The sequence below is a fragment of the Centropristis striata genome, chromosome 12 (assembly GCF_030273125.1).
Source record: "Centropristis striata isolate RG_2023a ecotype Rhode Island chromosome 12, C.striata_1.0, whole genome shotgun sequence".
Taxonomy (NCBI): Eukaryota; Metazoa; Chordata; class Actinopteri; order Perciformes; family Serranidae; genus Centropristis; species Centropristis striata.
In genome coordinates this window covers 32,195,101-32,210,112 of record NC_081528.1, presented here as the reverse complement: position 1 = coordinate 32,210,112, position 15,012 = coordinate 32,195,101, and the positions used below count along the sequence as shown (strand labels likewise).

At 42.0% G+C, this 15,012-nt stretch overlaps 1 protein-coding gene across 4 annotated transcripts; it reads left to right on the top strand.

Moving 5' to 3' along the window:
• The first annotated feature begins 311 nt into the window (after positions 1-311).
• Positions 312-13,548, top strand: ganabb (glucosidase II alpha subunit b). 4 transcript variants are annotated; one of them, XM_059346234.1, is made up of 25 exons: positions 312-461; positions 1,256-1,357; positions 1,450-1,558; positions 2,239-2,366; positions 3,619-3,798; positions 3,963-4,028; positions 6,025-6,082; positions 6,202-6,283; positions 6,452-6,548; positions 6,651-6,831; positions 6,951-7,104; positions 7,338-7,573; positions 7,782-7,908; positions 8,061-8,140; positions 8,400-8,540; positions 8,855-8,951; positions 9,364-9,465; positions 10,318-10,561; positions 10,758-10,822; positions 11,190-11,266; positions 11,370-11,444; positions 11,551-11,664; positions 11,768-11,877; positions 12,179-12,279; positions 12,845-13,548. In XM_059346234.1, exons 1-25 carry the CDS (start codon positions 442-444, stop codon positions 12,952-12,954), a joined length of 2,856 nt encoding a protein of 951 aa, XP_059202217.1. In that variant the 5' UTR covers positions 312-441; the 3' UTR covers positions 12,955-13,548. The 4 variants fall into 4 exon arrangements, with proteins under 4 accessions (XP_059202217.1, XP_059202220.1, XP_059202218.1 ...); XM_059346235.1 differs by lacking the exon at positions 312-461 and adding an exon at positions 525-572; XM_059346236.1 differs by lacking the exon at positions 312-461 and adding an exon at positions 687-709.
• Positions 13,549-15,012: the final 1,464 nt, after the last annotated feature.

Here is a 15,012-nt window from a genome sequence, read left to right as displayed (position 1 = left end):
CTGCCCTGGGCCCTTTAGAGGGTGTGGGCCCCTGGGTAACTGCTCAGTTGCCCATATGGTTAATCCGGCCTTGGCCTGTACAATAGATTGTATGAAATGCCTGTACACGTGTTTCTAGCTCTTTTACGTTGCACTGGTTGGATGGGAATGAGTCCAGCAGGATAATGTGCTCACTGCAGCCTGCAGATGACGTGTCCGCGCCTGAGAGGATGAATATGCAAACTAAGTTCAAGTACATCCCCCTCTTATCGGCATCCGGATAAAAAAAGATAACATCAGAATGGAGGAAGTGGGGTTAATGTTGTAATCTGATCATTCAATCTACTTAACATTACTGTGTTTAGAGCAAATAAAACAATATTTAATAGCGGGATAATCTCACTTTTTAACTATCTTTGTTGCGGGCTGAAAGGGGCGGAGCCACGCGGGAGCATAACCAAGATGGCCACCTTCACTGAAAGGTAAGACAAAGCAGGTCCGCCGCTGCATCGTGAATTTATCATTAGTTTGATCTATTATCAGCGGGGTGGAGGCCGGAGATTATCGCCGTGGGTTCACACTTTAGTAGCGGAGTAAGCAGAGCTGTTGTTTGAGGGTTTACCGGCCGCAAGGGGGGAGTCAAAGTGGAAAAGTCTAGATCCTTCAATTGAATTAAGGGATTGACAGGTTAGCTGTTAGCACTGTTAGCACGAGATCCTGCAGCAGAGAGGTAATTAACCACCACGCTGCTGCCACTCAGCCGCTCTTTAATCCGCCTCTTAAAGACTCATACATTAGTCTGGTCGAATTAGTAATCTGTGGCTGTTTTCTGCTGTATTTTTCCGGCTGAATGATAGCTACCGTTAGCCCCCATTAGCCGTTAGCTTGGCATCATTTCAAGCTCATCACATCAGCCGGTTTGACAGCAGCATTAGGGCCTGAAATGAGTCTTTACATGCCGGCTCAGGTCTCAAACGTGAATAACGGGATTTTGGAGACTTGTTTTAAACGTTAATATATACATAATGTAGCTGCAGCAGGACCAGGAAACGGGAAATGGATGAGCTGTCTGTGACATTTTCAGGCGCTTCCTCTCACTTTGAGGACACTTTTTTACCAGCGTAGAGAGATCAAAGTCCCTGTGTGTGTGATCAGCATGAGCTTAACTCGTGTGTGTGTGCTTCAGTTGGTCGAGGGGCCTCTCGGGTTAAATGCTTGAGCATTGTGAGTCAATGAATTGGTGAGAACACCATTAAAACTTGTGTTTTCTTCGCAGGATGGCGCCTGTCTTGGTGCTCTGGCTGGCCGTGTTCCTCAGTGGGACGTGGGCTGTGGACAGGGGCAACTTCAAGACCTGTGACCAGAGTGCCTTCTGCAAGTGAGTGCAAGATAAAACAGCAGGTTTTTAAACTGGCACACCGTTTCTGGTTTTAATCGGTCTCCACTCTTTTATTATTCAATTTTCAACAGGCGCCAACGAGCGTTGAAGACTGGGGAGTCTCCCTATCGAGCCCTGCTGGAGACCATGGAGCTGACCAACACCAGGCTCACACTGCAGCTCATCAATGACAACAATAAGGTAAATCACACACAAAGAAGCACTGCACATGAGAAAAATGATGGTTATCTGAGCCTAACTAGTGTTTAGGCGCAGCATGGCTGCAAGGCTTTTAGGTCTCCACCAAAGCCAAATGAATCATTGTGGAGAGCATCGAGTAACAGCTAAATAACCATACCCAGATCTAATGGTTGTAGTTGGTCCCCAGTGGACTTTAGCAGGTTTTGACTGTGAGCATCTTGAGTATTGTTAATATTTTGTCTGCCACAGCTTTTCCATATTTTTGTACACAGATATGTTGATTAAAAATGGTCAAATTATGTAATATTGCCATTTTTTTATTGGGAAATGTAACACTTGGGGAGGAGGTTTACACTAAATAAGTGTGGTTAAGAAAGGCTACATAACGCATTGACTGCTTAACGTCAGGTCATGTAGGTGTACTTTAAATCACAAGTGCCTCAATTGAATTTTTAAACTGTTAACTAAACTGAATATGGCCAAGGTTTAAGCCTGTTACCTTTTCCCCTTCTTTGTGGCATCAATGCCTAATATGGCAAACTAAGTGAAATGCTGAAAAGAACTGGCCCTTGACTGAACTCATTTTCTGACCTCTTATGTTTATGAGATAATAATTAAATTCCTCTGAACCCTCTTTTGCTTCTCCTGTATCTCTCTCTTTCTCTGCGTTTAACTGTCAGGTGCGTCTGCTGCTCGAGCTCTACCGTCTCCAGGGAAACATAACAAGGGTGAAGATTAACGAGCTGAAGCCGCTGAAGCCTCGATATGAGGTCCCAGACGTGCTCATCAGGGAGCCGCCGACTGAGCCGTAAGTCTCCCAGGAGTGTTACTGAGTGTGGAGTGGGTGGGTGGGGGTTTTGATATGACCAAATCAAAGTGAAACGGCAAAAATAACACTTTTCTGTGTGCAGTCCTGTCAATTTTATTCATGGTACAATAAGAAAGATATTTCCTTAAGACACAATTCTTGTAGACTCAAACAAAAATAATCCTTCTCAGTCATCACATATGATCCACTAGAAGAGTGTGGTGTCGTCTGCATCTGCCCTCTGCTTGTATATCTTTTCTTTTCATTCTGCTGTGTTCATAATTTTTCTCGGGTCAGCCCTGGGCACTGTTTGACACAGGAAATGTGTGCATGGTGTGAGGGCAAACACAAGAAGAAGCTATGACAATTGGCAGACACAGCTCCTAAATGGAGGCTGGAGGCCAAAGCTTATCCCGAAACAAGAATAAATCAGGGGTTGTTTGTCGCCTGCTGGGGATCACCGTGATCAGCGGGCGAGCGCTTCTGGTGTCTTTTGATTCTCTCGTGGTGTTGGATGTTGTGTTTACAAACTGCTACGGACAAATCCTAAAAATTGTTCCTTTAATTTTGCCCAATGTCTTATACCTTCTATTTGGATCAGCAATGATTGTCCCAAATGCTTTAAAAAGATCTCTGCCAGGAGAGATGGATTTACAAAATGAAAAAAAGAGAAAATAGACCTTTTTTTCCAGAAGATATTTTGACATGTCACAGTAAGAAAAGCAGAGGCACAATAAGGAAATTAGTCATGGCTGAATTCAATTTAGCTGCTTCAGTTTCAGGGACATGGTATTGTTCAGGCTGGCTCACTGTCATGACTTACTGGGACACTTGAACAGAACAGAGCCATCATAAATGTTATTAGCATCCGTCTGCTGTGGAAAGATTGGTGAAATAAACGTCTGCAAGGAAATGAGTCACAGGCATATCGCAATTTAAATAACACGAAATGAAATCTTGTCTATCCAGTTTGACATTTCCATTGAATCACTTCTTTCCCACCCTTGGATGTTTGCATACTTCCGGTTTTCTGCTGCTTTTCTGCCAGCCGCATCATAGTAACGTCATTAACGCGCCCACAAACTCTCTGTGTGCCATTTTTTTTTTCTGTCTCTCTCTCCTGAGGGCAAGTAAGTGTTTTTGGGCCAGTTAATAAAATTCTACTTCCTATTTCCATCCTTGTTTTTCTTTTTCTAAACCAATCATCTGTTTAACATCACTTCTCATCTCTTTTTCTCTCTCTCTCCCTCAGCCTGTCTCTCTTGTCTCAAGATGAGAACGGGGTGGTGCTGTCCTTGGGGGCGGAGTCTCAGAGGGTCATCGTCAGCGCACGTCCCTTCCGGTTGGACATCATGGAAGGGCGAGACGTGCTGATGTCACTGAACTCACGCGGCCTGCTGGCCTTTGAGCATCTGAGGATGCGCAAGGACACGTGAGAAACTACGCATGCACACACATTTACAAATGCCAGCCCTGTCTTTTAATCCACATCCTCACTCAGTGGATGATTTCTATTTTTGTTCCCATGAAATGGTTTGTTTTTTTTGAGTATTGTCTCTGACTCGTTGTTCTGTCCTCTTCTCCCTATCATCCTAGTTTCTCCTATAAAGTAACTAGCACAGTGGCTAGCGTGTGGGATAATATCAAGAGGGTATTCTCTAGGTAAAGACCCTTAAGATTTGTAAGTGTGTATTCTGTTCCTTGTGCTAATGCTGCCAATAGTGACCAATCGTAGGGGCTCCCATCACACCAAGTACAGTGTTTACCCTCCAATAAATGTGACTGAGAGTGAGAGAGGGGTGTGGGTGAGTGTGTGCATGTCGGTGTTTAATTCGACTCAGAATTAAGGGGTCAGTCCAGTCCTGTTATCATCCTCATATTTTTTAAGGACCATTTGAACTAATTATACAATAATTTCCACTTAGGGTGTAGATGTTTTGTCTCATTTCATGAAACAAAGAAAAAATCATCCCGATCATGAAGAAAAACACATTCACCTGATTGATGTAGGGTCTGCTGCGCCAACCAGTGATTTTACTGTCTTGCTAGATCTGTGTCCGATTTACTAAATCCTCTACATAGTGTGTCACTTCAGCAGATCTTACATTGCAACTGCATGACTGACTGTGTGTCTTGAACAGTTATGGTGACTGAAACTAGTGTTCACGCTTGCTCAGCTCATGGTGAGAACTGCGATAGAGGAAATAAAACGCTAGCGGCAGCAGGTGTGGACTAGTTTAGACCGCACTAAGCTTCTTTGTCCCACCAGGTAGTTAGTGTCGTATTTTCCGGTACTGCTGCCCAGTTCCCAAGCCCAACGGCAACCTCACTCCTTGTGGTTGTATTTCAGTTAAAGAGGTCAAAGTTCTCGAAACTGGGACAGTACTTCTTTTGAGCTTTAAAGCCATACTCTCATTACTGTGGAAAAACAGCTTCTAGGCACCTTAACCATTGTTGTGTTGGTGGTCTATTGTGGCAGTCACATTGTGCACAGATGTATCTGGTGGTGAAAAAAATGAATAGTGTTACAAAGTGAAGCTTTACTATAACAAATTGTCATATTGACACCAAAATATGACTAATTTGTCCAATAAACCTTGTTATCAGGTTTGTTACAAAAACATTCTGAGACTGGGGGCGAGCTAACTGCCATCTATTGTAGGTAAAACACTGACTTAAGCTTGGGCAGCATTACCATATACCAGGATATTAAAATCCCAATGTTATGATTTACAATATGGACAAAAATACAGATGCTGCTCTTTCAGTCCATGTATTAAACTGATAGACCATATGTTGTCGTTTTTGATGTGTGGTGCACACACTCCCCAAAGGTTATTCTCCTTAGATGTAATTTAACAGGCAACAGAGCTGAGAAACATTGCAGCATACAGGAATGTAAGTCAGTTAACAAGGACCAAGCTATTTTGAGGCAATTTGTCATTTTATTTAGCAAATTCAATCTAGTGCGTCTGCAGAACAAGTGCTGTTCAGCAGGCAGGAAAACCTTGGTGAAACGTCAGAAAGTTATAACAATATATTAGACGGAAATATTGCCCAAGTCTTCATGAATAACTACCTCTTATAACCGCACTTAAATCCAAGCGAGTTGCATTGTGTGTTTTTCCGCTGCAATGCGAGTATGGCATAACAGGCTTTCAGAACACATTTTGGCACCACTGCTTCTTGCATGTGCTGCAGATCATGACCTCCACAGCTGTTTGTGACATCCACATTTTTAGCAGTTTGTGTGATTAAGGCCATGGCATTGCACCAAGGTTTCACCAGGGGATCCACTGGGTATCAGTTGGTTCTGTAAGGAGCCTTGTGGGTGTTACATGCAGCAGCCTCTAGAGGTCATGTCCCATGATGCCTAGCTTAATATAGCCACAAGGTAGGGAGCTGCTTAGTCCCCTTTGTCATTAAAAGTTAAGACAATCAAGACCATGTTGAGTATTTTTTAGTTGTCAATGTGAGTCAGGGAGTATTCACCAACCTCCCTGTTTGTATGTCCTTTTTCTTTTTTATTATAGTTTAATTATACTCCCATATATTGCCACTAGTTTCAAAAAAGCATGACTTCACCAAAGTGACACAGATTTCTTTTCTCGACATGCCCCTCCTCACCCCTCCCTCCACTCTGTGTGCCATGGAGCAGTCAGGCAGAGCCAGAGGCTGAGAAGAAAGAGGAGGCTGATCCGGCAACCCAGGCCGAGGTACCACACACTAAATACACTTCCTCTTCCTCCACCTCTGTTAATTTTACACATACTATTAAATTCAGTTTCACACTCTTCTCTTGTAAATGTAACTGTTCTTCCTGCTTGCCTGCCAGACAGCAAAAGAAGAGGAAGAGAAAGTAGAAGACGGGATGTGGGAGGAAACGTTTAAATCGCACTCAGATGGCAAACCTAGTGGTAAGTCCTACTTTATATTTTCAGTTTGCTAATTACTGTTGCCATACTATCTGTATGTATGTGTTTGTGAGGGGTTTTAGTATTATATCTGAGGTATTGTGAATATTGTGGTGATATCTTGAGGGTTAACTCGCCTCTAACTGATAATTGGTTACTCTCGCCTTGCAGGTCCATCTGCTATTAGTTTAGACTTTTCATTGCCGGGTGTGGAGCATGTCTACGGCATCCCAGAACACGCAGACACCCTCAGACTCAAAACAACAGAGTGAGTGTAAACAAGAAATTTCCTTTGATAATCAGTGGTACAAGCACAGTGGTCAGTAAAGTCTTTGCTGTGTTGAGTCAAGACTGATTCTGTGTGTTTCAGTAATGGAGATCCGTATCGGCTCTATAACCTGGATGTTTTCCAGTACGAGCTGTATAACCCTATGGCCCTTTACGGAGCTGTCCCAGTCATGTTGGCCCACAATGCCCAGCGGACCACAGGCATCTTCTGGCTCAATGCCGCTGAGACCTGGGTGGATATCAGCTCCAACACAGCTGGCAAAGTATGTCCCTTTTTCTTTCTCCCTAGTTCCTCTGACAGTTTTGGTTGAATGTAGCCAGCAGTGAATGTCTGCTGCACCAAAGCCCGGTGCTTCACTCACTCTCTCTTGTCTTTTTCCAGACCGTGTTTGGAAAAATGCTGGATTATGTTCAGGGCTCCAGTGAGACTCCACAGACAGACGTGCGTTGGATCTCTGAAAGCGGCATCATCGATGTCTTCATTATGCTTGGACCCACACCCAGAGACGTCTTCTCTCAGTACGCCTCCCTCACAGGTAGGGAGATGGATGAACGAGGGCTTAAGAGTACTTCCTGTTGTTTAGGTTGAGTGCCCAAGCATCACTTTGAATACTAAACAGAACTTTAATGAACAGAATTTAATTTACTAAAGAGTCATGGTGGTTCAGACATTCATCACAAAGACACTTACTCGGTTTATAAATTCCCTTGTTATTTCACTTGGTATGTTTTAGTCTCAGTCTAACTTTCTCCTCCTGTCGTCCACCAGGCACCCAGTCCTTCCCTCCCCTAGCTGCTGTGGGTTACCACCAGTGCCGCTGGAACTACAATGACCAGGAGGATGTGCAGGCTGTGGATGCAGGCTTTGACGAGCACGACATCCCCTATGACTACATCTGGCTCGACATTGAGCACACGGATGGCAAACGCTACTTCACCTGGGATCCACACAAGTTTGCAACACCAAAGGAAATGCTGCAGGGTCTCCTGGACAAGAAACGCAAGGTACAGGACACATGACAAATACTCCATTGCCACAACACCAGCAGACAATATATCCAGAATTTTTTGGGGGTTTGCCTGAAGTTCTCCAGTACTTCTCTGGTGGCATTACTTGAAATCCCAGTAAAATAAATTGCCTGCAGGAAACTTCTTGACATGACTTACTCATACACTTTCAAGTCTTATTTATTTGTGTGTTTTTTTTTAATAGATGGTGGCCATTGTAGACCCTCATATCAAAGTAGACAGCAACTACAAGATCCATAATGAAATCCGTAGTCGGGGTTTCTATATCAAGAATAAAGATGGTGGAGACTACGAGGGCTGGTGCTGGCCTGGTAAGAGACTGACGACTCTACAGAAAATGCTTTTTTACTTGTATACTTCATTAACTGAGAAACCTTTACATTTATAATGACATGTTTCTCAGATTACTATAAATGAATGTTCCTCTCACATTCCTTTCCGTACTTTGGATGATGTCCTTTAGGAAGTGCCGGCTATCCAGACTTCACCCGTGCAGACATGAGGGACTGGTGGGCCAGCATGTTTGCCTATGATCAATATGAGGTGAGTCTGAAGGACATGTGTCCCTCTGATCCTGTTCAGAACTATAGATTTTGTAAAACATTAGCTTAGAAATGTCACAGACTCTTTCTGCAACTTCTCACCCAAAAGCTGTCCACTCTAACCCCAGTTTTCTCCTGTTGGCACCCGAAATAACTTCTCATTTGTAATTTCTCCTCCCAGGTTAATTGCCTCTGTACGTTAATTTAAAATGACAAATGATAAAGTTTGTCTCAAGACACAATCTCTGTCAACCTTTCAGGGTTCCATGGAGAACCTGTACACGTGGAACGACATGAACGAGCCGTCAGTCTTTAACGGGCCGGAGGTCACCATGCACAAAGATGCAATGCACGGAGCCTGGGAGCACCGTGACGTACACAACATATATGGCTTCTATGTTGTAAGTGCACACAATCTATCTATAAAGATTAAACCTCTCTTTGATTGAATTTCTGCATGCTTGGACACACTCCGGAAGTTGTTGGCAACATGCAGAAACCAGTTGAGCTGAACACAAATCAGTCATTTGGCTAAATATTTTGGCAACTTCTGTCCTGCATTACCATTTTCCTGCAGTGGGGATGGAATGTGGGACAAAAAATGAAAATGATCTTATGATTTATACTGTTATACTTCACAATCACTTTCAAAGCAAACCAAGATCAGATGATATGGGTAACAAAACAAACTGATTATTCTGTGTACAACCTGCAGCAAATGGCCACAGCGGAGGGTCTGATCCGCAGGTCAGGGGGAGTTGAGCGTCCTTTTGTCCTGACCAGGGCCTTCTTTGCTGGGTCACAGCGCTACGGTAAGCCCTATATTCTAATATCTGTGCTTTTTTTTTTTTTTTACACTTTCAACTAATTGCCCAATTGCACAGCCTTAAGAGCGTGCATATCACGAATGCTGGGTCTTGTTGGTTTTCTGAGAATCTACTGCACCTACTGGTACATTGTTTGCCATGTAGCAATAAAAAATATACTAAAAACCTGAATGAATCTGGTTAGTCACATTGGACTGCTATTATTTGAACACTACTGTATTTTGTATTTGCTTTATTGTTATTTTAGATTTTTATTTTTACATTCCTATGTTTTGCAACTGCTACAGAGCCATTCCCTCCGTGGATAAATAACATTCTGTCCTGTCTAGAAACCTTTTTTGTGTCAGGCTATTTTAGCACACGACTTGAGTATTAAAGTGTGCGTTTGTGTGTTCAGGTGCTGTGTGGACAGGAGATAATGCTGCTGAGTGGGACCATCTGAAGATCTCTATCCCAATGTGTCTGAGTCTTGGTCTGGTTGGAATCTCTTTCTGTGGTGGTGAGGCTCAAGCTTTACACTCTGCTGTCACGCTAGATTATCCTTGAGGTCTATGTAAAATTATTTTAACCTTCTTGAAGAACAAAACATTCAACCCTGCTGAAATACGTCATATAAAGGCATCAGTATTGCAGTATGGTAGTTGCTTTCACATTAATTGCACACCACCCTAAAAACTGCTTTAATGCTGTGATCAGAGTCATGATCACATTTATTATTCTAAAGATAATTTGACTTCCATCTACATCTGCTGATAAATGGCATAAAGTGGTGTTACCATGCTCAGAGCACAGGTTCTCTGTAATCTAGCTGCAGTTATATATAAAGCAGTTATGCAAGACTGCATGTGTGAAGCTGGTATTAATGATTGGATCATTAAGCGCCATATTCACTGAATGTAGCTCCTAACTTTAGCACTGTAACCAGCTCCTTTTTAATACACAAATTGGGCAACAAATAAAAGCTGTTCTTTTGTCCATTTTTTTTTTTTGCACCTCTCACTATCAGCCATGGTTATTGTAGTCAACCACACCCTTTCTCTTAGCTTAGGAGTTCTCCCAATTCCTTAGTAAATGGTGTTTTTAGCTGCTTTGTGAATAGTTTTTAAGAAGAAACTCTTAGTGAAGAACTTTAAGTGCTATATAGGCGTCCTCCTATTGGTAAGATAAAATGTCTTGTGAATACAGCCCTATGTGTTTGTCTCTGCATCTGTGTTAAATAAGTCGATCTTGGTACAAGAAAACTCACACTTTCCTCTCTAGTTCAACTTTAAGCTCTAAAAATAAAAAGATCTTAGGAGTTTGTCGTGTCTGCCTGTTTTCAACACTGACACTGACTCCATCTGTCTCACAGCTGACGTTGGTGGGTTCTTCAAGTCTCCGAGCAGTGAGCTGCTGGTGCGTTGGTACCAGACTGGGGCATACCAGCCCTTCTTCAGAGCCCACGCCCACCTGGACACACCCCGCCGCGAGCCTTGGCTGTTTGGCCCGGAGAACACGGCGCTGATCCGTGAAGCGGTACGCCAGCGATACACCCTCCTGCCTTACTGGTACCAACAGTTCTACCACGCACACCACACCGGAGAGCCCATCATGAGGTGAGAACACAGCAGCAGACACCGTTTGTTTCTCTTTCATGTCGTCTTACCCGTTATCTTCACCTGTCAGTGTATCAGTACCGGCACGTCTTAGGTGCACAATCAAATAATAATCGTAGACTTGATTTACTGCAAAATTCAGTCATTTGCTTTGATGCAGTTGATCTTGAAATAATGTTACTCCTCTCTGTTTCAGACCACTGTGGGTAGAATATCCTCAGGATCCTGCTACTTTCGCTTTGGATGACGAGTTCTTGATCGGTGAGAAACAGAACACCAAAACTTGTTGATATGTTTGTAATAACCCATATATCCGTACAACTTGCTTAAAGAATTTCAGTGAAAAAACTTGGATGCCTTGACCAAGAGTGCTATTTTCTCGATACATTTAAATTGACTAATACTCCCCCATAGTAAACAGCTCTGACAATTTCAGGTCCTTCTTTATTGATCGTGATACTATGGTTGAGATATAATGCTGGCTCGTGTTTGGTGTAGATCACTTCTGTTTAGCCAGGGGACTGCCGGGGAACAATGACAAGTTGAAAAACTTGAAATCAATTGTTGCAATGAGACCAACATGGTTAAAAATGATCAAATCCACTGATGTTACTTAACTCCTCTGCAGGGAGAGACCTGTTGGTGCACCCAGTTACTGAAGAGGGAGCCAGGGGAGTCACCGCCTACCTGCCTGGAAAAGACGAGGTAGGAGAAAGAAGCACAGAGGCTTTAACACATCTCACAGAACATCGGGAAGAAAAGATGATCCAGAATCGTGTGTATTAAAGATACGTTTTCCTTTCCTTAGGTCTGGTTTGATGTCCACACCTTCCAGAAGCACAACGGGGCCCAGAACCTTTACATCCCTGTCACCATGAGCTCTGTACGATGCACAATTTCTACATTTCCAAACCCTCCACATCCTTTAATGGATAGTATTGTCCCTGTTTTCTCTGGTGTTAAGGTGGAGCTTTGCCGTTTCTTTTCAGATCCCCGTGTTCCAGCGCGGCGGCTCTATTATTCCCAGGAAGATGCGCGTTCGCAGGTCCTCCACCTGCATGATGCACGATCCCTACACCTTATATGTGGCTCTTAACCCCAAGGTAATTCAGATGAACAAACCCTGAGGACTGCTAACAAATAAACTCCATTCTAGTGCTGTTTTGAGGTGTTGCATTGTCTGACTTTTGACCTTCTGTCTGACAGAGAACTGCAGAGGGCGAGCTCTACATCGATGACGGCCACACCTTCAACTATGACAAGAAGGAGTTCATCCACAGGAGGCTGTCCTTCGCCAACAACCTCCTCTCCTCTGTGTGAGTGATCAATATTCACAGTTTCACTTCAGTAGAAAACCTGCTTCTCATTTAGCAAAATGCCCCTCAAATATGGTCTTAGATATTTTACATCAGATGGTGTAAAACAAATGCAATAAAACACTTTTTGCCAACTGAAGACATTTAGAATTCTGATGCTGTACAAGCAGTACAGAATACAGTAACATAGAAAAAAGCAAAGAGGAAAACGCAACACCAAGAATAAAGTTAAGCTAAGATACTGATTTGTAGAGTTACTTTTCTGTTGAATATTAAATCCTTGTCTCTACCCGTTCCGCAGTAACCTGGCTCCAGACGCCCAGTTTTCCACCCTCTCCTGGATTGAACGCATCATCATACTGGGAGCCAGTAAGCCCAGCAAGGTTACCCTTAAGACTGCTGGTAAGTTAATTACCGCATTGATGTCACATTATAGGAATACTTGTTCATTTGTATATCAATTACTAAAGTTACTAATTGTTTGTAACTTTTTACTAATGACTAAGCCAGTATGAGACTTTTGTTTTTTCGTTTTGAGTTCGCAATACACATTTTGTAGCTGTCTTAGAATTTTTTGTTTTTTACTCATTTTTCAGGAATCTTGCCTTTTTCAAGTCTCGTTTATTTTTTAAGCTGTTCATGCTAACTACTAACAAAACTCACTTCTTCTAATTCCAATGCTGAATATTTTTCCTCAGTCTTGGAGTTTACATGAACCTATTCAGACAAAGGTTTGGAAAAGTGTTAGATAATTGCCATGAAAAGATGTTTGCTCTCCTCGGGGAGTGAGACACACTACAAAAGTCAGAAACGATTCTATGCAGCCACCACTGGAATCTGAATTAGATGCAGCCCCTAGACCTGCATTGTTTTACATGAGTAAAGTTTTAATGCTGGACTTTTACTTGTATTAAGTATTTTCAGTGTTAGGGTAGACTTTCTCCAACTGTCTTTTATTGTTTTGCAGATGGTCAAGAGAGCCAATTAGAGTTTGACTTTGATGCCTCCATGTCAATGTTGACGCTCCGCAAGCCTGGCATGAACGCAGGGGAAGACTGGAACGTGATGCTTCAGTAACGACAGAGACAAGATGTGGATCAGGAGGAGAAATTGACTGAACTGAACAGAAGAGAGCGAGAGAGAGAGAGAGAGAGAGAAGGAGACAGACACAAGCCAGATAACATGATAGCATCATGGAAAATAAGGACATATACACACACAAACACATTGAATACATAGTTTTAATCCCTGCACACACACACACACACACACACACACAGAAACCAGTGTAGACCTGTCAGTTGAACTGAGTTGAACTGAGCCACGTAACGTCGCTGCCATGTCCCTCTTGTTTTTCAGTCGCACTGTAATACCTAACAACAAAAAGAGGTTACTGCTAGATAGATGATTATGTTTGTCACATTTTTCAAATAGATACCAATTGAGAAAAATCATGTAATTGTAATGAATCTTTGGGTAAAGAGAGAAAACATTCAGGCACCTTTTCTTGTCCATTTTGTTGTCCTCCTCAGTAGAAAGATCACTGTGGGGGATTGTTTGCTACTTAAAATGAAGGCTCACATTGAAAGCACATACGCCACCTGCTGGTGATTTCCTCTGTCTGGTTCTGACTTGATACTTTTCTAAAATTAATTCCAAACCTTCTTTACCCATGACACATTTCATATATTTTGGGCAGCCAAAAAATAGCTGTGGCGTTTTCATCCTGCAGTTTGTAATTTTGCCCTGAAACAGAAATAAATAATAATCTTTCTTCCTGACCAGTTAATTCTTGTTTAACCTCTCCCCGAGCTCATCAGTGATGACTTTGTGTGCATGGATGTCGTCACTTCAGTACAGAAGTGATCGGGTCGTTTAACTGCTGCACAGAGAGATTTTCAGCTGTTCTTCTGAACAAACTGCAGTGGGAATTGCTTCAGGGGAATGAACCACTGATGTTTGCGGATCATCCTGTTGACGTGCTTTCTTTTGTTTTATCAAGTTCTTTTCCCAACGTTGTTTACTAGATTCTTTTTAATGCACTTGAGGACGAGTGAGGACTTAAAAGTTTAGATTTTCATGTGTTGCTAGGTGTCGGGACGGTCCAAGATTTCCAGTGTGTCATTTGCATCTTAATGAAAGGGTCTAATCTAATCTTGAACGAGCAAATGTCCATTTAAATGATTTTTATGTACACATAAATCAACCCTAAATGCAAATGCAGTTATAAATATTCAAATGATTCTCTGGAGGTCCTGCACTGTGTCCCGTCTAGTCAAATCATTGGACCTTTTTTAGGAGTTTTGTTTTTCTATGAGTTTGTCTCCTTAATTGTTTTTATGATCATTAATGTACATGTTGCTGCAATTTTGTTGGTGATGGCTTGAAATTGGTGGAGTTGGAAGTGAAGGAACTGACTGTCAATCAAAGTTGTCAGATGTACTCTAAAAGATGAGACCAAGTGAAAATAAAGTTGACCAAATGTTAAAGAAGTCCCTCTTTTTTCTTATTCAATCTTTACTTTATGCGTTTCAGTTATGTAGTTGTTTTTTTTTGACACGATTGGATTGTTTCCACAATTGTTTGGGTGCATTTCCAATTTTCTAGAAGGTGAGCTCATTTTTGCTCTTTCTACATTTTTCACTCACTTCTGCCTTGTATTTCACTGCATAAATAATATATGCATATATAAGTTATGTGCCTCTATGGAATCAGCACAGTAGTGGTTAGAAGTAGGAGCAACTTAGAAGAAAGGTCTTATGTGCAAAATAACACTGATATGACAAAGATCCTACTTAAAAATAGGCTTTTTTTCTTTTAAATAAAATTGAATTCATGTATGTGTATATGTGTGTGTGTGTATATATATATATATATATATATATATATATATATATATATATATATATATATATATATATATATATATATATAGAGAGAGAGAGAGAGAGAGAGAGAGAGAGACAATTCGTTAGGTAGATAGTTAAGCAGAGGAGCCCACATTTCATTAAAGGAACTCTCATTACCCCTCACAACTGCACGAAGTCTTTCATGGGGGCGGACCCCGAATATTTCCCTATACCATAAGGTGACAGTAGGTGGTTTGTCATTGATCCAGTTAATTAAAATACATTG

Bases quoted from the DNA above. Each gene is read 5' to 3' on its own strand.
- ganabb (XM_059346234.1), top strand. From the start codon at position 442: ATGGCCACCTTCACTGAAAG. The intron at 6,549-6,650 runs GTGAGTGTAAAC...TGTGTGTTTCAG, and splicing joins CTCAGACTCAAAACAACAGA to TAATGGAGATCCGTATCGGC. The intron at 8,541-8,854 runs GTAAGTGCACAC...TACAACCTGCAG, and splicing joins ACATATATGGCTTCTATGTT to CAAATGGCCACAGCGGAGGG.